This window comes from Megalops cyprinoides, chromosome 9, assembly GCF_013368585.1.
Source record: "Megalops cyprinoides isolate fMegCyp1 chromosome 9, fMegCyp1.pri, whole genome shotgun sequence".
NCBI classification, from domain to species: domain Eukaryota; kingdom Metazoa; phylum Chordata; class Actinopteri; order Elopiformes; family Megalopidae; genus Megalops; species Megalops cyprinoides.
Genome location: NC_050591.1, coordinates 1,895,525 through 1,923,427, shown reverse-complemented (window position 1 = coordinate 1,923,427; position 27,903 = coordinate 1,895,525). Strand labels below are relative to the sequence as shown.

General features: G+C 43.5%; 1 protein-coding gene across 1 annotated transcript; it reads right to left on the bottom strand.

Annotated features, from left to right (window-relative positions):
• Positions 1–95: 95 nt before the first annotated feature.
• Positions 96–27,903, bottom strand: glb1l2 (galactosidase beta 1 like 2). Its single transcript, XM_036536493.1, has 18 exons — positions 27,719–27,903; positions 27,559–27,627; positions 23,171–23,266; positions 22,327–22,435; positions 21,600–21,692; positions 21,012–21,093; positions 20,018–20,082; positions 19,051–19,135; positions 18,830–18,967; positions 18,435–18,515; positions 8,199–8,305; positions 7,710–7,856; positions 7,354–7,425; positions 6,884–6,962; positions 6,052–6,139; positions 2,614–2,725; positions 583–699; positions 96–212 (listed from the first exon to the last, which is right to left on the bottom strand). Exons 1-18 carry the CDS (start codon positions 27,901–27,903, stop codon positions 102–104), a joined length of 1,836 nt encoding a protein of 611 aa, XP_036392386.1. The 3' UTR covers positions 96–101.

The following is a 27,903-nucleotide window of genomic DNA, read 5'->3' as shown; positions in this document are numbered from 1 at the left end:
TTTGTAATGACTTAATTGAACTGCTTTACACCAGATAGAAATAAGATCAGAGCCATGAAGATGGATATCCTTCATTCAGTTCTCTGAGGGTTTAATTTAATTTACAGTAGATTACAGAGAGGACGTCTATACACATTGATGGTCTTTCCCAGCTCAGGAGAGTCAGAGAATTGGATTCTGCCACCAGCTTCCTGTTCCTCAAATATAGTGACCTGCAAAGATTATGCAGATTTATGCAGATTAAATTAGACATTGTATTGGCAAATACCCTTATCCAATTAAATTTACATATCAGCAGTTTTCACACATTATCTGTTTATACAACTGGACACTTACTGGAGAAATTTAGCTTAGGTTACCTTGCATAAGAGCAGGAACCTTATGGGATTCAAACATTGCTTTTGCAAGCTGAGATACCTAAGGCACCGTGCCACGGTGCACCATGTCTTTTTAAGGGTTAATGTTACACTTTTAGTTATTTCACGTCCACTGATAGTATAAAAGGACCACAGGAGGCCAATTTCTGTAATGAGTGTATGTTCTCTCTGTGTGAATTGGGGGCAGAACGAGCCCAGGGAATACCTGATTAATTCCCTGGTGGAGCCAGGGCCCTGGGAGGTAGAGGGTCTGCTGGGGTCCAATGGACCAGTGGCGTCCGAGATTCTGTCCATTTATAAAGACCACTCCTTTACCCCAGCCCTGCACATGCAACAAATGACACACTGTCGTTATGGCGACAGCTGGTTGCATTGTGAGTCACAGTCTCCTGTCATTATCAACTAGAGTTTGTTAAAAGGCTAAAGGTTCCATGTACTGTCTTTCCTTCTTCTTGCTACTGAGCAAGGGCACTGGCAGCAAGTGTCAACACCTTCCTTACATTATGACTCTGAAGATGATTAGTGTTGTCCACAGGTTTAATAATGTTAGAAGTTGTGAAACTACAAATAAAAACATAAATCTCAAATTACTGGAATGTACTCATTCATAGTCCTTTACATGAATAAGTTGTTTGCTGCAGCACTAAATAACATGAAAGCTAGCTACTAGCAGTGCATAGTAACAGTTAACCTGCCATTACAGAGCACATGTGTCATTCCTCCTGATGTTCTAATTAACTAGGGTGACCATACGTCCTCTTTTTTCCGGACATGTCCTCTTTTTGGGACCTAAAAAATGCATCCCAAAAAGAGGGCATGTCCAGGAAAAAGCGGAATTTGGTCACCCTAAATTAACTGAACAATATGGTGACTAAACGGCATAAACTTAACAAATATCTAAATATAAGTATAGATAAGTATCAAACTAAGAATATATATACAGAGTACAGATGATGCCAAGAAAGACAAAAGATGAAAGCAGATGTAAATGAATTGTGGAGAAGTCCATCAACATGTCATCTCAATGTAAATAAACATACTTCCTGGACCGTGTTTCAGAAAGCAGGTTGGATGTTTTATCATTCCCTGATGATTATCTGTTTGAGTGTTTCCATTTTTCTGCACAATCGATCTTTTATCTGAACAATATTCTCAGCCCTCATATCGTTCATATGACACATCGTTTACATGCTCTCAGTTCGGAACAAATTCTTTGTGTTGCACTTCGTTTTTTTGCCAACAGGGGTTTTCTGTATAACATTGGTGACGCTGAGCATATTTGCTGTTTAATATGCTGTTTAATTAGGCTAAACAACATCACAATTGCTTGTAATGAAATTATACCTCAACGGTTTGAACTATATTTTTATATTTCATCTTCAGTTGCTGCCAAGTAGGTTTTGTGCCTGTTGGGTTGCAAATGCATAAACATTAAACATTCACATATTAAACACAACGCACACACACGCATACATATATATATACACACACACACACATTATAATATATGAATAAGTGGAACACTCAAGATAAAACATTCACTTGGTCAGCAATTTTCTGCTGCTAGTATACTATATACTATACTATATATACTCATATTCTGTATACGCATTCATTAATGCTTTTTATCTCCTCATGCACGTACTTTACTCAGGGTTAACTTCACTCAGAGTTGACTGAACTACTTGTTATCGCCTGTTCTGAAACCGAAACTCAGAGTTTGTTAAACCTGCTTTTTGAAACAGGCCCCTGGTTGCTTAACTTCTTGGGTCATGACACCTGAAACTGTAAACAGACTGTATTACTAGAATCCACCATTAGGTAGCAGAAAAGTACTAAATGTTATGACTGTAACAGCACAGTCCAGGTTTATTTTCTGTACAAGCATTCAAAACACTGTACTGAGCCAGTTAATCTCTTCATTTAGACTATTTAAGCACTTCTGCCAGTTCAGAGAGTGTAATTTGTTCAGAGATCTGGAAAACCCAGACATATGGAAAAAGGTCACTGGATAGCTGAAATTAAACAACAAAATGGTTAATTTCACATTCTCTAAGGACATTTTCATCTCTAGAATAAGACTGAGATCCACTAAGCAAAGGTATTGATTATGCTGACTATTAAATCTTGGTTCCCTGAAAATTACAGAGCATCATGGGACACGTATGCACTCCACTGCTCTGTACTTGGATATGTAAAACTTGTCTACCCCTGCTTCTCAGTGCAGGTCTCTCACCGGCAGCTTGAGGAAGGTGTCTTTAGGATAGCCGTCCACCACCAGCTGGCCCTGAAAGAACCCTGGGAAGGTGGGTGCGTGGGGGAGGGACTTCCAGCGCTCTCTAGCAAGTCTGAAACATGGAGACAGTCACTCAGAATACCACTAGGGGACAGAATTGTACTTTCATTCCTTAATATCACAAAGAAAATTTGTTAAATAATACATTCTCAGCCTCTTGATCAATCTAAACAATCAGTCAATCAGATTTAATTTGAAATAATGTTTTCAACAAAACTCCATAGAATGTATTTCATAGAACTGATGTAAGCTGTAGCACATAAGACACAACAAGAAAGCCAATACTGCTTTGGCAACAGCAGGCATCACTTAGAGTGACAGGAGTAGAAGCACTAAGATATCATCGAACTATGCTTAATCTAACACAGAGAGACATCCCGATATAATGCTTGTTCTTATATGAGATGAGGAACTGCATAAACAGTTTCTCTTTGAATGGATGCTGAGCTGGATGGAGGGAAACCCTGAAGTACAGCAGTTCTGTCTCCTCTCAAACACACTTAAGCCTGTTTCAGACATGCACTGGACACCGGAACGTATCCGGCCCTTACCCGGAGGAGCTATATGCGAGAACGCAAATGTCCGAATCAGTCGGACCGGACATTTGACGGACTTTGTTCTGCCAGCTCCCTAGTACAAAGTCCATCTCACGTCGGAGTGAGCCCATGTGTGAATAGAGCAGGCAACGTCCTGGAGAATCCACCGCGAGCAAGTGGGCATGTTGATGATGTTTCTATCTTTCTATCACACGACTGACGCGAAACCAGAAGAATACAAACATCTGCCTCGTACTCTTTTCCGCGTGCCTGTACATTGCTTTCCACTGTTTCGTTGACATTGCGGATAAGTCCAAATACATGCTGTTTTGAGTCCAATGATCATTAAAGAGATAGTTAGCTACAGCTATACTGCCAAAACTTGTCTCTTAGGACAATTAATAACGTTGGTTAGTAGTTTATTATCTGGTTAGTAGCTAGCTAAGCTGTATAGTGATGTAGTGATAGATATAGTGAGATAGTTGAATTGGTGACCTAACATTACATAGCGAACAACAAAAACTTACCTTATTGTTATAATAAATGTATAATTAATAATAAATTATGTGTACCGGTAGCACCATTTGGATGGCTATGTGTGATTTTTTTTTTATAGGCTACCCAAAACTACAATAGCTATGTTCGCCTTCTCCTCCTCCATGCCACATTTTGTACTCCTACCACCAAAAGGTAAGACAATGAAAAGAAAAAAAACTGAAAATACTTCAACTCACGAATACTTTAGGTGATCTTGTCAATACTTTTCATTCGTGAGAATGCAAGTGGCATCTAACTGGAAAATACCTCGAGGAAATCTGGACGTTTCTAAACTGATTTCAAGCGACAATGTAACATACTACAAATGTAATTATTAATGGTCGCATACTGGGTACTACACTGAAAAATAGCATGCAATATACAGTATATACTTGTGTAGTACACAGTATGCAGTAGGCGGTTTTGAATACAGCCACTGCGATTTCTGCAGCGTAGTTTTTGCATCATGTCCTTTCTCCTGCACACTCTACCCAGGCGCCGCCCCTCACCTAAACCCAATGGTGGACAGTAACAAAGTAAATGTAAATCGTTACTGTACTTAAGTAGCTTTTTCGCGTATCTGTACTTTAGTAAAGTATTTCCGTTTGGGGAGACTTTTTACTTTCACTTCACTACATTTCAAAGTCAAATATACTTTTTACTCTACTACATTGTGCAAAATCAGTCGTTCCTTTTTATTTATGAGTGGATAAAACTTAGGTCAAACTGAAGCACGCAGCAAGCACACCAATCAGGGTACAGCGCGCGCTTTGTGTTGAACTTGTTTACACTCCATGGTTTGACCTGTTGGTTGCCCCTGTTGGCAGTAGCTGCCTAGCGCGAACATACGGTTCAACATCAGTGCAACAGCATAAGCCATTTTAATTCTGGTGGTCATTTTCTTTAATGGGTAATCTAAGAGTAGCTTGCAGCATTTGTTTCATTGGGTATGTTAAAATATATCCAACATGTTTACCATTAAGATTGTATGCATGGCTAGTTAGCTAAGTAGGCTAAGCTGATTAGTAACACACTGCAACCCAAAGCGGCAGTAGCAACACAGGCTGGAGCTAGTTTTCCATTTGTCAGCTAAGTTAACTGTTTCACCGAAGTTTGTTGTATTTGAAGGTTTTCTGCCGAGTGCTCTGATATTGTGAAATGATAATCACTTGATAGTAACACTTAACGTTGGAAAATAAAATCTATTTTGAACGTCGCTTTGGATAAAAGCGTCTGCTAAATAAATAAATGTAAATGTAAATGTAGTTTTACTTGCAGGGCTAAAACAGTTGGCTGTTCCTTATGAACTGAGATCGCTATTTTAAAAAGTTCAGCTCTCAAAGACTGATCTAAGCCTATGCTGAAAATAGCCTACTCTTTAGCCTACATCTTTGACACGCTTAAAGCACATGAAATGTTTGTTTTATTTGTCAAGGAGAGGGAGATTTACTCTCTGAATATGAAGTTAATGTTTTGAATGTTTTCTTTTTGTTGCGAAAGTTCCGTAAATCTGATTTTGCCAGTTTTTGCACAGACATACAGATGCAATATAGTGATAGAAAACTCATGTGAACCTGTGCTTAAAGCAAGTTTCTATTAAATTTAAACTTGTCACAAATAAATCTTAAACCGGAACTGCTTGCTCTCAAATTCTCTTATTTCATTTGGTTATAAAGGAAATTATTTGGTGTCAATGTTTCTTGTGCTTATGATAATTTTTGTAGACATCAGTGTCTGACTAATTAATGTCATTCTATTAACAGATTGGAGTGCCAAGGACATTGGAGTCTTCATGTAAACTGAGTTGATTAAGCAATAGTCTTGTTGCAAAAATGATACTAGGACATTATGACCACAATAAACAATAGTACTTTTACTTTTGATACTTAAGTACATTTGAAGGCAAATACTTTTGTACTTTTACTTAAGCGAAAGTTTAAAGGGAGCACTTTCACTGGAGTAATATTTTACCTTGGGTATCTCTACTTTAACTCAAGTACATGGTTTGTGTACTTAGTCCACCACTGCCTAAACCAAACCAAAGAGTATTTCCTGTAGGTGAGAACGCGTCTGTCACAGACAATTTCCTGTTGTGTGCTACATGTGTGAAAGGGCAATTCTGGCCAATTTCCGGACCTGATTCTCCGCACTTTGTCCGGAGTTCATATGTGAAAACGGCTTTACACAAGCTGTTCATCTCTCATTTGTCCTGTGTAGAGAGCAAGTGTAAAAACAGCCAGTGTAAAAATGTGCAGTGTAAAAACAGCTGACAGAAACCATGGACAAATATCAAAAATGGACAAACCTATCTATGAAGTCCACCTTCATATCCAGGCAGTAAATGGTGAAGTCTTTTAGTGGGGTGTTATTCAATACAATCTCTCCTACCAGACCTAAAACACACAAAAGCAACATATTAATTTGAAGACAATGAAAATATGAGTCTGTAATTCAATTATAAATTTATGGTACGTGTAAGAGTTAACCAACAGGCTCATTCCAAAAACATAAATTTGAGATCCAGGTATTTTCAGTCACCTTGCTGAACCTCTGAGTGCTTGCTGAGGTATCAATATGGAGCTAAGCTGATCATAAAATATTCTACATTTTAAAAACCAGCTATGGTTTAACATGATATGAATAACAGTGTGAGATTATGCTGCCATTTTATATTATTTTGGCTATATCCAGAATTATATAAAGCATTGACTTTTTATGAAGAAAATTCAGCTTCTTCATTTATGTGAGCTTGGTAACCAAACACTAACATATCTTGTCATGACATTGACCTTAGCACATTATTTACTGCATAAATGAATGATTTGTTAGAGCTGGCTTACAGAAGCACTCTTTCAGCTGCCTTCAACAGGTGCTCCTCATTCTGTGCTTTCAGGGTTTACTGAATCTTCACCATCACCCCTTGCGGTGACGTGGTGATGCGGTTACCGTGTATGAAGCGTTGGTTCTTGTTTTAGCAAAAAAAACAAAACAAAAAAAAACCCGGGTAGCCTCAGAAAGACCAGCACACGACTGGATGACTTCCATGCCTCATCACTGAATAACACTATCTGCAACTACAGCTTCTCCTGGCTCTGCTTGTGCAACGATATGAGAGATGGGAGTAGTTTCTACTACACCTTTCTGCTGTTTGTCCAAAGCTGTCCCATAGTTCACTCTTCCACAGTTTTCCACCAGTAAACTCAATATTCGCTCTCCCTACAGTACAAAATAATGAAATCAAACACATTGAAGTGAAATTCATTTGAGTGACTCATTTTCTCAGTGAGAACTCCATGTAGAGAGTGGATATGAATGTAGCCATTTGAACTGGAACTGTAAAACTCTGGATCAATGGTGAGAGTATTCTTTCACACAACTGTGTTTCCAATACCTGTTACGTTGGTCATCAGGGTGTTGCTCTACCCCCTCTGACTCCCACCTTTGTTAGCAGAACATTTGCGTGGAAACTCTGCTAAATCAGTGCTCCTCTTTAACAATCACATTTATCAGAGGGCCCAGAGATGTTCACATCTAACGTGGTGCTGAATACTAACGGCCCTGTTTCAAAGGTGCTCAGACTGTGTCCAAAAACACAAAAGTACAGAACCTTCCCATCAGGCACCGTAAGCTCCTGGGTCTTATAGTGAAGAACTCCAATGTAAACTCGATCTAAAAACACCTGGAACACAACAGAAGCTTTAATTAGTGACATAACAACACACCATTATGACCTATTATTTTAAAACAAAGATATAATTTATACAGCTGGATGTTGAGTACATTTAACACAAGAACAACACCACCAGTACTACACCCTGGTTTCAGACCTGAAACCCCTTGCTTACAGAGCCAGTTGCTGAACCACTGTCTCACGCTGTGCCTGTTTCTTTCCCCTGATGGCTTCAGAAAGTGTTTGGTCATGAGGTCTCTGCTCATCAATGGTCCTGGACCGATCAGACTCACCAGGGCGCAGTCACGCACGTTATTCATGGAGTTCAGAGTTCCACCGCTGGTGACCATGGTCTCATAGAGGGTGTAACCGTAGGACTGCCCATTGCCATTGTTGACAGGTAGATTCTCCATGTTGAGCGGGCTGGCAGATTTAAAAGGCTGGAGGAGGGGACAGAGCAGCCGTTCAGTCTTATCCCTCCTCTGTGAGGGCCTCTTGCTCTCTCACTCTGCTCCTCAGCTGGCCTGGGACCAGTCTGAACAGAGCAGCACTGTCACTGAGACTAGTGACTCAGCTGGACAGATAAAGATGGCAACTTCTCTGAAAAAGGGGAAAACTCAGGTGCCTTTTACAGAGAGACTGAGCTGAAACGTGTTCTGTGACCCTCAGAGATTGATCTTGGAACACATGTTCTGGAACACATCAGAGAGGGAGGCCATGCTTTCTCTGGGTGTGACTGTGATCCAGGGTCAGCTGCTAAGGGCTAAAGCTCCTTCACACACCTCCTCAATTAGCTTCAGGGTGTCCCACAAGGGGAGGTGCTGATAAACCACCACCGCATCATATTCTTTCCTCCAAGAGGGGGCAGGCTTTGCAGGGAGCTTCTCACCTGAAATGATAAAGACAGGTGAGTTTCCATATAACCTGCACTCACAGTTCATATAAAAACTGCATTTTATACATTTACAGGATGCTCCTTCGGGTTCATATAAGTCCTCAATACATGTTCAGTTTCCATCAAAATATTGTGAAGACTTAATTCAGCAAATTAAAGTCTTAATTTAAACCACTTAAGCAGTGGTTTCCACAGTTGCTTCACCTTCTATTATTGTATACTTTCTAAATGTTCATTTATTTGTTGTTTGCTTATGAAGCCAAAGTTAAATCTTCACTACAGGTAGACAATAAAGTTATTCTGTTCTATTCTGGTGTCCTCAGTTCAGAAAGTGTGCCTCAAAGAAATAAAGACAGCTGAAAAAGTTGGCATATGCACAAAGTCTCCAGATAGCTGAATTCAGACAACAGAATGGTGAATTTCTTCTCAATTTCTGAATTGCTTCTCTCCATGGATATTTCCATGCCCAGGTTAAGACTGAGGTGCCCTGTCCACACTGTTAAACCACTGTAAAGGAGGAAATGCTTCAGCTTCATTCCCTAATGATCCAGAGAGAGGAGGCGGAGAGTGGTGAAACTCGACTGATGTCACCCATGCAACTGCTTGATGAGTCACAGGGGTGCATGAGAGCAGTCAGGCAAGCACAACCTGCCCAAACTACCCATCCCCATCCCTGTGTGGAACAAAGCCAATTAGAATACCATGGCAAGTGGAATTCCTCATTTCAAATGCAGGTCAAAGGGGCCAGTCTGTGCTCAAACAGAACACCTTACTGACTGAGCCACTGAGCCAAACTTTTTAGCAAGAAATGTCTCTCTTACATTAATAACTGCTTTTGATTGACCTGGTGTCACGCCCTCCCTGAGCAGGGATGTTGCAAGCCTGTCAGCCTTGGCGGTCTACCTTCCTACAGATACGCCAGGCAATGTCGTTGTCTTAAGGGGTTATCACGCTATCCCCGAAACCTCTCAGGGCGGCGTGCAGCTAGTACACATTCGGCTTGCTTAAATACAACAGAAAGAAATATAAGATTGACGTTACCTACAGTTTCGGACACGGACGCCAAAGCTTTGCCCTTTCCGTGGCCAGCTCGCACCAGTCGCCCCGCGACGGACAGCCCGGCCTTGGTGTAGCGAAGAGAGAGTAGCGTTCGCTGGCTTTCTTGCGTTTGCGTCGTTCAGTTTTAATATCTAAAAGGTCCTAGTTCACTTCTGTTGTGCTATGCTTGTTAGCGTTCTTCGGTTGGTCGCCTTCCCAGGACTTAACATATAGAAAAGGAAATCGCGCAAAAAAAACGTTGCGGTAGAGTGGTCGGTCATAAATTGCGGTAGGGTATTCAGTTTTCCCGCGGGAGGCCAGCTTCAGCAGTCCACATTGGTCCACAGTGGCAGCCACACCGGTGCATGCGCAACCCCACCGGAAATAGCCTCATTCCACGTATCGCCCCGGGTGATAGGGTCAAACCACTCATTAATTAAGCAACGCCAACCCTCTTTTCGTATTGTACCAAGCAAGCCGAAGTGTTTTAGGGACCCACTAATACTAACAAGGAAATTTACTCAAATAAATCTGACAAACAGGTATCAATAGTAATAACAGGCTCATCTGGGGACTAATAAGATCTCCTGGCACTCTCAAGGGTCATTTCAGATCTCACAGGAAATGGCCTGTCCGTAACAGTACCCCCCCCCCCCCATAAGCCAAAAATTATCAAAAAAAAAAAACAACTATAAATTTTTTTTTTTTCTTTTTTTTTTTTCATTTTTGGTAAAATGTAGGATGGACATTTCCATCTACCACCACTTTGAGGAACAAACACAGCACATCTAAGTAATAAAACTACATCTAAACAGTCATTGAAAATCAAGAAAAGTTTGCAGACACCAAATCTGCACATAGGCCCATAGCAGCAAAACCCCAGGCCAACACTGCACCTATTGAGCACCTAGCGGTGACTCACATCAACCAGAGCGGCTAGAAAACCCTAGAGAGGCTGCCATCTCAACTCATATTCCACTCCTGGAGAGAGCGTCCGCAATAACATTATCTCTACCAGCAATATGTTTCACCTCCAGACCATATGGCTGTAAGATCAAACTCCATCTAAAGACTTCGAGCTCTGAAACTTGGCAATGAATGTGAGTGGATTATGATCGGAATAGACCACCACATCACCCGCTACACTGGACACATACACCTCAAAATGTTGTACCGCCAGTACCAAAGCCAAAGCCTCCTTCTCAATAGTGGAGTAGTTTCGCTGGTGGTGATTCAAATTTTTTGAAAAGTAAGCCACTGGCCTCTCGACACCATCGCTTCCCGCCTGAAGAAGGACACCACCTACTCCTACATCAGAGGCATCCACCGCAAGGCAGAAAGGCTGGGAGAAATCTGGCGCCGCTAGTACTGGTTCACATGAGAGTATGGCCTTCACAGCGTCCAAAGCTGACTGACACTCGGGGGACCACACCCACTTGACCCCCTTCTGCAACAAGTCAGTGAGCGGAGCGGTCACGGTAGCAAAACTAGGAACAAACTTACGGTAAAACCCACACATCCCTAAAATTCTCATTAGTTGTCGGCGATTCTGTGGAGCTGGAAAATCCAAGATAGCCTTAACCTTTGCTGACCGTGGGAGTACCTCACCACGCCCCACCCGGTGGCCTAGGTACGTAACCTGACCCTGCCCAAACTCGCACTTGGGTAGATTTACCACCAAAGAGGCCTCAGCAAGACGGGTAAAGAGCGCTCGAATATGCTCGACATGGCTCTCCCATGAGTCGCTAAACACAACCACATCATCAATATAGGTGACCACGTGGTCCAGGCCCCTGGTCACCTGATTCATTAACCTCTGAAAGGAGGCAGGGGCATTTTTCATGCCAAATGGCAAGACCCGGCATGCATACAAGGCATTGTGGGTAGTGAAAGCAGACACCTCCTTAGCACGTTCAGTAAGGGGCACCTGCCAGTAGCCCTTAAGGAGGTCAAATTTGGACACCCACTGAGCCCTACCAATACGGTCGATACAGTCCTCCATTCGAGGAATGGGATACGCATCTGTACGTGTTACAGCGTTGACCTTTCTGTAGTCAATACACAGATGAGGCCACCTTCCTTCTTTACCAAAACAACTGGGGAGCTCCATTCACTCACTGTGGGCTCAACAGCACCAATCTCGCGCATGTAGTCTAGCTCCTGCTGCACCAAAACACGCTTGTGGGGGGCCAGGCGATACGCATGCTGTTTTATTGGGGTGGCCATCCCAGTGTCAACGTCGTGAATTGCCAACTTTGTCAACCCCGGTGTGTCTTTGAACAGCTCCGGGTAAGACTCAACCAAACCCACAACATTCTCTGCTTGGGACACGGTCAAATGAGTTAACTGATTCCGGAGGTCTCGCCGAGCCTCAGTGTTCTGAAGGCGAGCACTAATTGGCTCACGAGGAATGAAGCCTGCCTCCATATCACTATCTTCCACACCCTGTACCCTGTTAAAACACACTGGAGCCACAGTCTCCCGTCCCACAAATAGTTTGAGCAAATTCACGTGACACAGTCGCGTCTTCACATGGCGATCAGGAGTGCTGATGACATAACTACAGGGTCCAGCCTGCCTTACAACTGAATAAGGCCCTTCGAATCGTACACCCAGTTTTCCACCCCCTGCTGGCAACAGGACTAACACCCGGTCCCCAGCTGCAAAGCTGCGTGGCTGGGCTCGCTTGTCATATTGATGTTTCATTTTGACCTTTGACCCCGCAAGCTTCTGCTGGGCAATCTCGCAAGCAGCCTGGAGCCGGTCAGTAAAATGTGCAACATATGTAAGGGGATCCTCCGGAACACTTTCACCCACTAATCGTTCCTTCAGTAAGCGCAAGGGCCCACGCACCTCATGACCATAAACTAACTGAAAAGGTGTAAAGCCGATGGATTCGTTTACGCTATCCCTAACCGCAAACATTAGGAAAGGCATTGTAGTATCCCATTCCCCCGGGAATTGATCACTATACGCCCGCACCATCTCTTTCAGGGTCCGATGGAAGCGCTCAATGGCTCCTTGAGACTGTGGGTGATAAGCTGATGATGTAACTTGCTTAATGCCTAGCTGATTCATAACGCCCTGAAAAACAGTAGAAGTAAAGTTCGACCCACGATCGGACTGAATTTCCCGAGGAAGGCCATATCTGGAAAAAAACTGCATGAGAGTTTCAATTACCGTCTGAGCCCGGATGTTCCTGAGTGGGACTGCTTCAGGAAATCGGGTAGTAACATCTAGAATCGTTACGAGATACTCATTGCCCTTCTTAGTCTTCGGCAGGGGCCCCACACAGTCAACCATCACTCTTGTGAAGGGGGCAGAGAAAAGGGGGAGCGGCTTAAGAGGCACAGGTGGTGGCATATGCTGAGCCTTACCTGCACGCTGACAGGGTTCACATGACCTGCAATACTCAAGTACACTCTTCCTCATGCCTGGCCACCAAAAATGGCGTCTGATTCGTTCAAATGTTCGATTCACACCAACATGACCAGCCATGGGTCCAGCATGACCCATTTTAAGCACACCCTCTCGATATCCGCAAGGCAACACCACCTGATGCAACACATTCCACTCCTCGGCAGGCTCCCTTGGTGGCCGCCAACACCTCATAAGGACATCATCCCGCAAATAATAGCCCTCGGACAACACAGCACCGCCATCTGGTTCCTCCACCAGACGGAAACACGGAGCCAAATCAGGGTCCACTAACTGGGCCTGCACCAGGGCCTCCCGACCCAGGCGGGGATCCTCCTGTGTTTGCTTTAGGTGGGCCATAAAAGTATCAGACAAATCCACCTGATCATCTGGTTCCTCACAAGGAGTGGGACAAGCACGGGCCTTTGCTTGAGCACGCGTCACCACACATGCAGTGAATACTTCAGGGAACTCTCTAGCCAACTTTTCAGTATCCACAACATTGCAGGCTTCAGGTGAAAGAACTGGAGGTTCTGTAACTCTATCACCAGCCAGGTCATTACCTAACAGCAACGACACACCTTGTACTGGGAGAGAGTCAATAACAGCCACCTTCACAGGACCATTGACTAACTCTGACTGCAAGTAGACCTCTCTCAACGGATAGGGCCCAAACTCCCCCCCCAAGCCAGCCAGAAGTACAACTGGACTCCCCGGTGCTGGGGGTGGCAAATCAAGAACACCAGCAGCCAGCAGAGACTGACTCGCTCCTGTGTCTCTCAAAACCTGTATAGGAACTTCAGGGCTACTACAGGTCAAAGCTACAGACCCTAGGAAACAAAACGGGTACAACCTACCAAAGGCTCTTTTGTGATGCCACCAGGCACCTGATCGTCAGCTCCAAGCCCCTGTGTCCTAGCTGATACCAGAGCAACAACTTGGTCACGGTTTGCTCTGTCTCTGAGGGCTGGGCAATTACTTCGAATATGCCCTGGCCGCCGACACTTGTGACAAATCATGTCCTGGCGGGAACCAGGTCCCCCACGACCATTCCCAAAAGAACGCTCAGGGAGCCGCTGGCCACTGACTCCCTGGTGGGCATTACTTCGGGGGGCCCTACCCCCATCAGAACCTCCGCCCTGGCCAGGCTGGTCACTACCAAGCCGCTTCACCTCAGGCCTAGAACTCCCAAAAAACTTCCGCCTATCCTGACCCCTATCATGGTGTCCCCGCCCAATTCCACCATAATGGATAACCTCCCAAGTGTCTGCAAGCTCAGCCGCCTCCTTCACAGTTTGAACACCACGGTCAGCAATATAAACATCTATATCACGTGACACGCAGCTTCTAAATTGCTCCATCAGAATGAGCTCTGTCAGGGCCTCCACTGTATCAGCCTTACAGGCAGTTAGCCAACGCGACATAAGGATCTGCTGCCTACGGTACAAGTCAAGGTGAGACTCACCACCCTTACGCCGGTGGGACCGAAACTTCAGACGGTATTCATCGGGAACACTGCCATAGGCGGCTAGCACAGCCTCCTTCACGGCATCATAATTGAGGGCGAGAGAGCCGTCTAACACAGCAAATGCATGTTGTGCCTTACCAATGAGGGCCCGCTGCACCAGCAGCGGCCATTTTGAACGCAGCCAAGCTAACTCAGTTGCCACTCGCTCGAAGGCTTCAAAGAACACATCAACCTCTTCCTCATTAAACTGAGGCAGGAGCTTCTCAGCAGAACTGAGGTTAAAACTGGGTTCAGTCAGCACACCCTTTTCCCTAGCTACTCTCTCAACCTCCAATCTCATCTTCTCCAACTCAAACTTCTGCTCACTCTCCCTCCTCTCAAGTTCAAACTGGCGCTCACGCTCCTCCTTTGCTAACCTCTCCTTTCGCTCCTTCTCTTCTTTCTGCTCTGCCCACAGATCCTCCAAACTGAACAACTCCTTCACTAGTGCAACCAACTCCTTTTTGGTCATAATGGACAGCACCTCCATGCCATCCCGCTCAGCCAGTGCGGCTAGTTGTGCCCTAGTATAACTCCTAAACTGAGCAACAGTGGGCAGCTCAAACTCACTAACAGGGGATGTACTCCTCCCACTCATTGTACCACCGCTAGACATGGCACTACTTCTCTATATAACACTGCCCACAACACCAAACTAGTTACAGCAACAGCCGGAACACAAAGCACTAGAAAAATATATCAAGAATACAGTTTATATTAGATAAGCACATGTGCCAATTGCAATCACCACCAGAGGGCATTCACCTCAAAAAGAAAACAGGAACCACGTGTGCATCCTCTAAATCACCAGGTTCACAAACAGGGGGAAGACCAGCTCTTCAAGCAGGCTATACACACCCCAGGGCAGGTTCTGGAGTGCCACCCACAGAACACTGTCACACCGCTCTTACAGAGCGTACCACGTGGCTACAACAACTGGCACAGGCATACAATTATCACCAAAACAGTTTGCAAACTACCACATCATCTCACTAGTTAGAAAAAAAAGAAACGTTTAGCCAAGTTATACCTAGCCTAACATAAGCTACGGCTAGTCTACAATATTACCTTTAACTAAACTAAGCTAAGCTTTACCCAACCTAGCTACCCCACCGGACTCACAATTCTTTGCTGCTCGGAGCGGTACAGCAGGACTAATTCGCGCTTGGGTCTACGCACCCATACTAAACTAACTACCTACCCTTGCAATGCGCGGCCCTTTAACAGGCTCAAACAGCCCCGTGTACGTTACCCAGCACAAAGAATTGCTTATCCGAAACTAACTAGGGCACTACAAATCCAACTAGATTTTAATAATGATTTTGCCGACGAACCTTATAAGTACAGCGAACGAACACAAACACGCCAGTTATAATAATAAATCCGAATGTAGCTAGATAACGCGGTACGTAATTCAGCATCCCGAGACGAGCCCCCAATCTGTCACGCCCTCCCTGAGCAGGGATGCTGCAAGCCTGTCAGCCTTGGCGGTCTACCTTCCTACAGATACGCCAGGCAATGTCGTTGTCTTAAGGGGTTATCACGCTATCCCCGAAACCTCTCAGGGCGGCGTGCAGCTAGTACACATTCGGCTTGCTTAAATACAACAGAAAGAAATATAAGATTGACGTTACCTACAGTTTCGGACACGGACGCCAAAGCTTTGCCCTTTCCGTGGCCAGCTCGCACCAGTCGCCCCGCGACGGACAGCCCGGCCTTGGTGTAGCGAAGAGAGAGTAGCGTTCGCTGGCTTTCTTGCCTTTGCGTCGTTCAGTTTTAATATCTAAAAGGTCCTAGTTCACTTCTGTTGTGCTATGCTTGTTAGCGTTCTTCGGTTGGTCGCCTTCCCAGGACTTAACATATAGAAAAGGAAATCGCGCAAAAAAACGTTGCGGTAGAGTGGTCGGTCATAAATTGCGGTAGGGTATTCAGTTTTCCCGCGGGAGGCCAGCTTCAGCAGTCCACATTGGTCCACAGTGGCAGCCACACCGGTGCATGCGCAACCCCACCGGAAATAGCCTCATTCCACGTATCGCCCCGGGTGATAGGGTCAAACCACTCATTAATTAAGCAACGCCAACCCTCTTTTCATATTGTACCAAGCAAGCCGAAGTGTTTTAGGGACCCACTAATACTAACAAGGAAATTTACTCAAATAAATCTGACAAACAGGTATCAATAGTAATAACAGGCTCATCTGGGGACTAATAAGATCTCCTGGCACTCTCAAGGGTCATTTCAGATCTCACAGGAAATGGCCTGTCCGTAACACCTGGGAACAAAACGAAATGAATAAAATTATAAAAAGAGATCAGAAATGGCACCTCATTTTGTTTATTCAAACAGCTTAAAGCAGTTCACCTTATAATGATCAAAATTGAAGATTCCTGGTATAAATCATAAAAGTTTGAAAATTAGCCCAGGGAAAGCATTGATGGCCAAAGCTGATTCTGAAATCCTTTGAATGTCCAAACAAACACCTTCCATAGATTACATTTACCTCAGACTACCACCACTTGAAGCCATTCATGACAGACTGTGGGAACTGTAAGGCAAATCAGTCATTCTATGTTTTAAGTGAATATTTCAGCACTGATTAAGTTGCATTAAACTGTCAGGAGTTGTGTAAAATACTGCGGTCATTGTTACTGAACTATCCAGCTGTGGCAAGTGCCCCTACTGTGCATTAGTAATCAATATTTAATCAGATGCAGTTTTTAGAGTCAGCAAGGCAGCTACATGCATGTAGTATTATTATAATGCTATTGTTACGTTATTTCTCTGCTTTGCAGATTCCATTTAACAGAGAGCTCTCATCCCACACATACATCTGCTGCAGCCGATTTCCACTAGAACAGCAGAGGAAGACGTCTGTGCTGATGTCAGTGGCCCTTTCAATAAATACTACTGTCATATATTTTTTTTAATTAACTGGCCATGTTTGCATACATTCATTAGATTATGCCAATTTTCGATTCCCATCACGTAGAAACTCAGCTTATTTTAAAGAACTGTTGATCACAGCAACTAACAGCTGGAATGAGTTACATGGAAGCTGAAATTATTTAATGAACCCCCTGGGCATTAAGTGCTAAAATGTTGGGCTAAGCTGTAAGCAGAAAGTAGTCTCAACTCAACAACTCAAACAATTTAATGTCGTCTCAGCTTTGCACAAAGTAGTTGACTGAATACATGACCCTTTGCTACTGCCAAGATATGATTAAAGTATAGCTACTGAATTTTACAATTAGCTGAAAGAAGTGTTGACCCTAAAAAGCATGAAATAATAGATCACCTCCTGTTTGCTGGCAGCCAGTTTATTGGCTTTATAACAATGGGTTTCCAGGCTGCTGGGACATTTTCAGCACCCCAAAATCCTTTTAATGGTATCTTAAGAACCCTCGGCTCATAAATACATGTGGTTAGTATCAGGGTTGGGAGGGTTATTTTGAAAATGTATTCCGCTACAATTACTAATTTCCTGTTAAAAAATGTAATCAGTAACCTAATCCAAGTATCACAATATTAAAGTAACGTAATTTGATTACTTTCCGTTACTTTAGAATTGGATTGGGTGTGCTGGTGAAATTGTTTAGCCTAGTATAATGTTTTATGTTCGTTGTTAGGTTTATTAATTGTTTGTCCAAGTATTCCTTCCTTTGTTATGCGCGAATGTGTGTTTAGATTAATAGCGGTAACTATGCGCATTTACTAACTATAAAGTTCATTTGGTTGGTAGCTAGTTACTAGCTAGCTAACAGTACTGAAGTTGTCAGAACAGGTTGCTTGCAGTGTCTGAGGTAAAATGAACTATTTGGTCAGAAGAGACGTGATGAGGCTGTATTAGTTTGATAGCTAGGTAGATAGCTATTAGTAACATGACAGTTGAGTAAAGTGTGGGAAAGCCAAATTAGCTAGCAAGCTATCTAGCTTTCTATACTGTTTTTTTCCATTGTAGCTAGCTAGCTATGTGTTTGTTTGCAAGGTGATATTTGTACTTGTCAGCAGAATGTGATAGTAGCTAGTAGCTAGTACCTACCCCTAAGCCCTGCTTCCAGGGGCATCAAGGCACCTATGGGCTGGGTGAAGCAGCTCATACAGCAATCAGATTGGATAAGAGGAAGCACAGAAGCAGATGGGAGACTTTTATGTGGTACTCACTGTGATAGTGGCTGAGCAAATCCCTCAGGAGGTGGTACTTCGGGGTGTAATCCCCTGCCTCTGATAAAGGTGCGTCATAATCTGAAAGACACATCACTCACAGAAATGCCCAAGTCTTTGAGATAGAATTTGAACCAAATGAATGAACTATTCATGCAATTAAGACCTGTTCCGTCCTCCTCACAGATGAGACATGCTGTAATTTGTCTAATGGAGGTACAGTCCGGGGGGTGGGGTCACATCTCTGTAGCCAATCTCCATTGCTTACAGGGATGACGCATGTTAGACAGTTTGGCAGTCAGACAACCTGAATTTCACCTTGTTCAATCAGAATAGAAAACGTCTGGTGGAAAAATACAACATGGGTTAATGAGATGACATACTAGTAGACATACCGTAGCTGCTAACCTGGGGCTTGTATGTGCCCACATCCATGGCTCCATTCATGAACCCAAAGCTAGTCCCACCATGAAACATATAGAGGTTGATGGACATGCCCTGCCTCAGGATGGCTGTCACCTCGGTGACCATGTCTGTGTGAAAAGGAGGCGTACAGTCACATGGTACATGCCAACATGGTTTCCTTCACCTCACATGGAATATGACAGCACCTTACCCTCTGCGCAAAATACATGGTGATGTCCACCCCAGACGTCAAACCAGCCAGACCAGTACTCCATAACCATCTTAGGCTGCTGAGGCTGCCATCCCAGTCAAAACACAGAGAGACAAAGAGTTTCTCTCATTTAAATCCCATCTTTGTGCAGTGTAAAACGAATAAACCAAGATACTGTGACCCACAGCCATTCTTCTTTTTAGGGCCCTGATTGAGCCCCATCTGAAAAGAATCTGTGTATGCTGGCTCTGATTGGGTGAGAGCTGTATGCAGTGAAGAAACCGGGGTTGTATTCTGCGCTTATTGTTGACTCCTTAGGGTTTATTGCTTGTGTTGTACTCACTTGTAAGTTGCTTTGGATCAAAAACGTCTGCCAAATGAATAAATGTAAATGTAAAATGTAAATGCAAGGTCAGATCTGTGCCACATTTGCACAGACCCACTAATCATTAAATCACCTGGATGGCTTATCTTGTCCACTGAGCTCTCAATATTAATCTGTTGGTTGATCCACATGCTATAAGGAGCAGTGACTACAACCCAGATCTGAGCTCTACAGGTTGTTTTCTATGGTGAGTCATCGACTTGTATGTGGATTAAGTTGTGCAGTGGGCACAAGGCAGGGGAAGAACTATCCAGTAGATATGAAGATCTGTGAATTTGCACAGAATCTGAGCAGTAACTAAACAGCACAATGCCCTGTAATAAGACCTTTGCTTCATGAGGCTTTCCACACATTTAAATTTGGACTGAGTTTAATGTGCCCACTAGAGGACAGTAGACCAGCAAGTCCCACTGAATGAAGACAACAGCCAACGTCCAGAATGTCAACTCAAATGGAGTCACACGACGAGGCAGTAATCCATTGTGAAAAGGCTTTAGATGCAGAACTCTCCTTTTAAAACATTCAGGCTTGGCTAATTTGAATAGGAACTGTGTTAGTGAGCAGGGACACAGTCAGGAGTACCTGGATGTCAGCTAGATACTTTACTGCTCCTCGTGTCAGTTTCTGTAGGTTGATGGTCCTGATGGCTTTAAGCAAGGAAGTTTAAAAGGAAGACAAAAGGTTAGAAGGAAGAAAGGAAGAACACACCCTGTAAAAGTAATGCCTGTGTAATGACATCATTTACTCAGGTCCCTCCGACACCTATTTCTGCTTCCATCACATAAGGTCATTTTACATTTACAAGTTTGCAGAATTTGCAGCTAGTTAGCATGTTGGCTAACCAAAGTTATCTGAAAACTTGCTCAATTTAGTGATTGGTAAATATTTAGCTAGCTTAGCTACATTTACTAATTCTCAAATTACGTTATACTGGTATTTCTAGACAAAACGAGCAAGCTAACAAATCACATTCTTACCTAATGCTATACAGGGACACACAGATAACATTAGCTAGCTAGCCTGAAGACTTATTTATTTGATTGATGCCTGTAAGTTACATGCTAGCTAATAACCTCAAATGCTATCAATTAAAAAAAAAACAATTGTGAACTGATATTTTACACAGGCAGACCGAATTCCACCTATCTTTACAAGTGTACACATTTGAAACATATTGTGATGGAAGCAGAAATTGGAAACATAGAACAAGAACTCAGCACAAGCACGGACACCAATGCCATGAATGACATTTACTAAATAGTGGTAACAGGTATTTAATTTAAATTGATTATTCGCTTAGTAAATGCCTTGATCAATGGTGAATTACTTAGCATTACATGCGTAACTTTTATACATAGACACAAATGAACAGTCACTCATATGACGCAAGTTCAGAACCACACTCAAGAGACAGTGTCCCATCTGGAATTTGAACCTGCAATCGGACAGAGATCCCATTTCTTAAGCACCACAGGATGACTATGAACACATTGATACTATTAAAAGTGTATACTTTATGGCACCTCTAGGGCCTGTCAAAAGGTGTATGAGAAATTTGAACTTTAAACCAGGGTACCTCCTTTCACGCCCCCACACTTTAACCCTCCAAGGTTGTCAGATGTCAGAAGCAGCTCATGGATCCCCCTGGACAGCAGGGCCTATCAGAGGAGAGAACACACTAACATTAAGTTGACATTATTGCAAGAAAAGCATTCTGGGAAATGAAAAATCAATTCAGTCAAGGAATGCACAATAACAATCACTAACTGGCTTTCAGGTGTCAAAGTTGCTGCCACTTTCTGGGGATGGCTATCATTTCTATTGAACAATGTATGTGTGTGCATGTGTGTGTCTGTGTGTGCCCATGCATGCGTGCATGTGTGTGCGTGTGCGTGTGTGTTTCTCTGAGAAGGGTAACATTCACAGCAAAACAGTTGTCAGTGCAAATACTGTAAAATCACTCACCTGGTCTACCTTATGACAATTCCCTATGACAGACACTAATACATTGTTACTATAACTTATCTCAGATAGCTGTGTGCTGACAGCATTATGAGCCTGTATAATACTGTATTATCAAGTCAGACAGGTCAGAAAATTCACATGCAAACAAGACCTTATAAAGAGGTAAACCATTCAGTAGACATTCACAGACCCCCCCTACCTCTTTGGTAAAAGGCATGTACTTGTCATCCTTTGCATAAGAACCGTATTCATTCTCCACTTGAACTGCAATGATGGGGCCTCCTTTCATGTACTGCAACAAGGCAAATAAAGAAACAACTTGGCTTCCATGACAGTGAAGAGTGTGATATTAAGATCTTACCATAACAGGAGGTCAAGAGAACCACGCTAATGAGATCCATTAAGGAATCAACAAACAATACCAAAACTGGAGAGTTCACCCTCAGCCCAACTCCAAACTCCTGCTGACAAAGACTCCCACAATGCATCTGAAGGCCAGATTGGACTGGGCAGTGATTAGATCTTTCACTTTAGTGACCAGGTGCAAATGCATACTGATCAATTATGAAGAAGTTTTCAGTCCATCACAGAAGTCTCCATTCTCTCAGGATTGAATAGAGTGTAACATTTATACTGAGATGCTTTTGGGTTGCAAGATGGCCACCCTGGTCCTGAGGAGTCCTGTGTGTCTTGGCCGAATGAGACTGACCAAAACACATACCTGCTCTTGGTCACTGAGAGTTACCCAGAAATGTTTCATTATGTTTTCATGTAATGGTTAGTATATTAGTTTAATTATACATCTTAATTCACCCAACAGGCAATGCTTGAAGACGGACAGCAACTAGGGATTTGCGTAACAAAAGCACCAAACTCAAATATACACGTTAAGAAATTGCAGCTAAAACTGATTTCAGCACAGTCACCTGCAGAGGTGCGACTCTTGGGATGAGTTTGTCAAAGAAGGAGCCAACAGCATCAGTGAAGCCCGGGTAGGTTGTTCTCAGCTTCATGTTACTGTCACGCAGAAGCCAGCTGTACAGATATTAGAATAAGAACACTTCAAAGGGTCACTTCCCTGAAGCAGATTTCACCACTAATGGCTTAGTTTAGCCAAACTAATGATATGCTGTGATCCATAAAAGAATCAAATAACACAAAGTCAACACAAATAGCAGTTATTATTCAGCATAATTTCAGAAAAAAACAGAGCCACATAATGGAACATGTGTTATTTAATGAGTAAGTCAAAGTGTGTGAAGTAAATGTAGCGCACACATATATCTGGATAAATACTAAGGCCATTAAAGTATTCATACCTGCAACCTACTTTTTGTTAAATGCTTTTTCCACTTCATTGTTACCTTGTTTTTGGAATCCCCCATTAGGCTAGTCTCACCGTGACAACCTTTGCACTCACATAGGAGCGCTGAAATGTGATGAACACAATCCTCCGATAAACTCACACTCAGCCAACAGCTATTTTTGACACTACAGGTCAGACACAGTGGAGTGGGTGCTCATTGCAGGATAGGTGCTACTCATTCAAGCAAGTTGCATGCACCTGATAAATAGCAGGGTGCCTGAGAGAAGAGGCACACTGCTATTCATCAGGATGAAATCATTTTGCTCTGCTGTTGCAGAATCCTGGCTATTGTTGGGAAATGACACAACTGGTTCCTAACCTAGGCTGACTCAAAAGCCTTGTCAACTGTGCCACGAAGGGTGCAGTTTAGTTCTATATGCCACATCTGGAGAGAGGGGACCCACCTAGGGAGCCCGCCAAGGTCCCACTCAGAGCAGATGTAGGGTCCCGGACGGAGGATGACCCAGAGGCCCACCTCTGCAGCCAGGCGGAGGTACACCCTGAGGGACAAGTAGAAAGGAGAGATCAGACCTGATGGTCATGGCTAAACATGAGGACAGGACACCACCCAACCCAAAGGTTAAACAGCTAGGGAGTCCAGATTCTCCCTGTTCCTCAAACTTTCCCCCTTGGCCAGATGGCTACAGTAAAAACAGTGTTTACACATTTTTCACATAACCGTGCATATAAAATTAAAGCAAGTGTGCACACATTGCTGAAACCACTACAACAGACTAATCAATATCTGGAATAAAAACATATGCTCAGGAACAAAACAAAAGGCAAAGACTTATGTTAATGTGGAATATAATGAGTGCACACATGTTCAGTCACTGAACTAAATAAAAGAAGGTGACGTGTGGTTTTGGCAGCTATCTGGAGCAGTTAAACCCAAAGGCTCAACAGCAAAAGAGCCTGAATTCTCCCTGCTCCTCACCCTTTCCCCTGTGAACGAGGCCAGTGTGGAATTCAGTCAGAGCAGAGGGAACCCTTTGCATGAACTCCACAAATTAAACTAGCAAATTCCTCACAGAGACACTACAAGGGTGGACCTGACACACCTCGACTCCAGTCTGCATGTGGAAGCATGTAGGAATGAGGCAATGGCACATTACACCATCCAGTAAATGTGGTTAGGTGTAAAATTTGTAACTAGACAAATTTGGGTTCAAGTAGCAGACAATACCATGACCTTAACCTGAAATGCCCCACTTAAAATCAAGCCATCACAATGGGCAAAGCATAAAGTTTAAACCATGCTTAGATGCTAAGATGGCACTCCCCTGTGTAAGACATCACGGGGCTCTCCGAGTCAAGTTTTACCTAATTTTCTATTTATTGCTGTCTCTCCTTTCCTGTCATGTGCGGTATGTAAGGGGTCACGTTAAGTATGATCGGGCGACTTTAATACAACTAGCCGAACTGGGTCACAGAGGAGATTTTAACCTTAGTGTGCTCGACCAAAGGCCGCCACGGAAATGCAGCAGGTGTTACGCATATGGAGTGTGAGATGACTCCACAGGTGACATATTTTTAATAGGTGGATTCTGAAAGAATGAATGAACAAATATTTGTGGGTCTGCTGATTTTTTACTTCAGTTCATGTCAACTGCCAACTGAAGAACACAACACAAATGACAGTGTAACAGTATCAACATTGTATCAAAATCATAAAAGTATTAAAATCTCTCACAGAATACAACAGATATTTCCATTTAAAATCCATAGGCTAATGGAATCACAATAAAGATGAAATACAGGTTGTGTACATTCCCCCCTCTGCCAACAAGGACAATGCACTCAGAGAACTGCACAACATGATCAGTGGACATGAGAATACCTATCCGGACGCTGCTCTTGTTGTTTCGGGGGATTTTAATCACTGTAATCTCCGGAAAAATATACCCAAGCTCCACCAGTTTGTGAATTTCCCTACCAGAGGAAACAATATTTTGGACTATTGCTACAGTAACATAAGGAATGCATAATGTCATCCCCAAACCCCATTTCGGTAAGTCTGACCACTTGGCAATCCTGTTACAGCCCACCTACACCACAAGGCTGAAAGCTAATCCAGTCACAGTTAGGACTGCTACGCAGGGATTGAATTACACTGAGGCCCGGGATGGCCCGGCCCCCTTAGTTCTTGCCAGGGAATCCCTAGTTCCATTTGAAATCAAAGTTTGGGGGTGGTGGGGGGGCATTTAATTCTTTCCTCGTATTCGTCAATTCTATAACTGGTGTGACAAATTGCCAACTCATTGGGTGCAATTTTCAGCCACACTGCAAGGGGCACTGTTTCTGCTCAGCAGCTACTCTCTGGCGGTAGCAGGATCACGCTCACACATACGTTTACTGTTGTTTGTTCCCGCGAGCTACTAGCTAGCAGTTGAAAAAAATCCTGTGACAAGCTCACGTGAATCGCCTGCCCCAATACCAAGCTTTAGACGCTAAATTATTAATAACAGTAAGTAAGTAAGGGAAGTAAAAAAAAATGTCAAAACAAAAACAAATTGACTTAACCATGTTTAGTTTTACCAAACGTGTAATGCACAACGAAGAAGCTGAAGTCGAAGCAGAGAGGGAGACGCAGGTTAGCAGCCAATTAGCAAGCATGACTGAAACTGGCGGGACAGCCAGCAAACTATTAATATATTTCTTCGTTGTGCTTTACACGTTTGGTAAAACCAAACATGGTTAAGTCAGTTTGCTTTTGTTTTGACATTTTTTTAATTTGTCTCTCTGTTATTAAGGCCTCTTAAGAAACTGTCGTGTTTACACAAGACGTGAATTTTGTGATAATCGATGCTACGATGTATTTTTGTGTGGCAGTGGTGACGGTCAGCGAATGTCAATGTTGTCTATTATTTCTGTGCTTAATAATTGTGATGCGCAGAACTAATAGTGAAAATGAATTAAATGAAGTAAGAGGTGTGCACACCTTGACTTGTAACTTTTTTTTTTTTTTTTTTAATGCTGAACGGATGTTTCAGGCAGATCCTTTCTTCAGCCCGCTTTTCTGGCAGTCATGTCAACACATTGTTTCCTTTATGTTCAGCACTAATAGTGATAGTAATCTTTCTATGCATTTGGGTGGATTTTCTTATTGTTTGTGGTAATGGTGTGTGGCATTTTTCAATAGACGTGGCTGACAGTGAGACGTTTATGGCCTATTACGTAGCCTACAGTATTTGCTCTGATGATTTGCTCTCATTTCCGTATCATCTCTCCATTTATGCATCCGGGTGAATTTAGTAATAATTACATGTAATAAGTAATAAGATCCCTGTGTGTTATTATGGTGTGTGGCAGAGGTTCATCTATGATGTGGCAGTGCTTATGGCAATGTATACCTAGGCTGTATTGCGATGCATAGTTGTTGCCTGCGTAATTGCTGTGAGGTTACACAGTATTGTGTACCGAGTGCCATCCATAAGGTGGGGCCCCCCGGCAGCTGCAGGGTAATTCGAACACTGCTGTTAAGATATGGACTGACAGAGTGCATTGGCAGACTTGCAGGGCTGCCTAGAGGCTACAGACATGAACATTTTCAAGGAGGCCACAAATAATATTCACAATTACACAGAGACTGTTAGTAGCTATATTAACTGGTGCCCTTCCATCTGTGTCCCCTCCCGTACTATTTGTGTTTTTCCCAATCAAAAGCCCTGGTTCAATGCGGATATACGTATGAAGATGAAGAAACGGTGTGCAGCTTTAAAGTCAGGGGACATCATGGGGTATAAGCGGGCCCGACATGAGCTACAAAATTCCATCAGAGCTGCAAAAAGGGCATACTCCCAAAAACTTGAGAGCTGCTACCTAGAAAACAACACACGTAGTATGTGGCAGGGAATTCAATCTGTCACCAACTACAGGAGAAGCACGAATGGGACTGAGACCTGAGACACCACCCTACCAGACAACCTCAACAGTTTCTATGCCAGATTCAACAGACTGAACAGAGACATCCCCTCAAAATCCCCCTGTAACCCTGAGGAGACTGCACTTCAGGTGACACATACACAGGTTCTTAGGGCTTTGAAGCGGGTAAATCCCCACAAGGCAGCAGGACCCCATGGGGTGTGCACAGACATTTTTAACTCCTCTCTCACACAGGAAACAGTCCCATGGTCCTTCAAGTCCTCTGTTATAGTACCGGTCCCTAAAAAACCAAATACAGAGTCTTCCCCAGTCCATTGATTTGTCTTGGTTTGTGCAAATGGCAATAAAATCTCTTGAATCTTGAAGGTTTAGACCACGCTGCTCTGTATACAGGCATCTGCAAAGCAAATCCATAATGCTGACGTAATGCTGATAATGTGGTGCTGTGATCAGTGATTCATACATGGTGGGGTTCATTAAGTCTCACTCTTCCATCAGGAAGGGTAGGAAAAGTTGTTGCTGTTGTTCTGTGAGTTGGGCTGTGCTGTAGCTATCAGAAGACCAACATTTCTGATAAGGGAACCAAACACAAGACAGTGTTACTAGCTAATCGATTCTACTTCACACTTCTTTGTGAGATGTGTGAAACACCTTCCATAATGCTAACAGTTCAATCCAAATGAGTTTTGCTGCTGCTGTGATAGTACTACTAGCTAATTAACACTGGCTTGTTTATTGACCCTCCTGTGTTGAGGGAAGATGGCAAATTAACCTGAGTATATCATGCCCGTTTCCATGACACCCCATCTCAATGACCCGATCTGCGGTCGGTGCGTGTAGACAGAAGAATAGGGAAAACTGTGTTCTCTGTGCTGCTGAAATGAACAAATACAGAGGGCACTCTTACTCTAAATCCAGCTGGCCTTGAAAAGTGAACAATCCTCTCTCCGGCTCATGCAGGTTCCATGGCACGTACCTAAAAAATAAATCAGAATCGGAGACACTCTATACTGCGTTTCCAATTTGAGCAGCAGAGCTAGTCTTTGACAGGCACCTTCTACACCTACGTGGTGAGAGTGTTGAGCCCGCAGGCCTTCATCTTCAGGAGGCGGTCCTTCCAATGAGCTCTGGGGATACGGAAGTAATGGGCAGAGCCTCCCAGGATGCGGAATGCCTCTCCCTCCAAAGTGAACTGGGAGGAGTTTGCGCTCAGCCCCTCCCTCCTGGTCTGCTTCCTCACTCCTGGCTGCAT

Coding starts and splice junctions, on each gene's coding strand:
- glb1l2 (XM_036536493.1), bottom strand. CDS start 27,903: ATGCAGCCAGGAGTGAGGAAGCAGACCAGGAGGGAGGGGCTGAGCGCA. Junction 21,693..22,326: donor CAAGAGTCGCACCTCTGCAG/GTGACTGTGCTG, acceptor GCCTTGTTGCAG/TACATGAAAGGAGGCCCCAT. Junction 7,426..7,709: donor ACGTGCGTGACTGCGCCCTG/GTGAGTCTGATC, acceptor GTTGTGTTCCAG/GTGTTTTTAGATCGAGTTTA.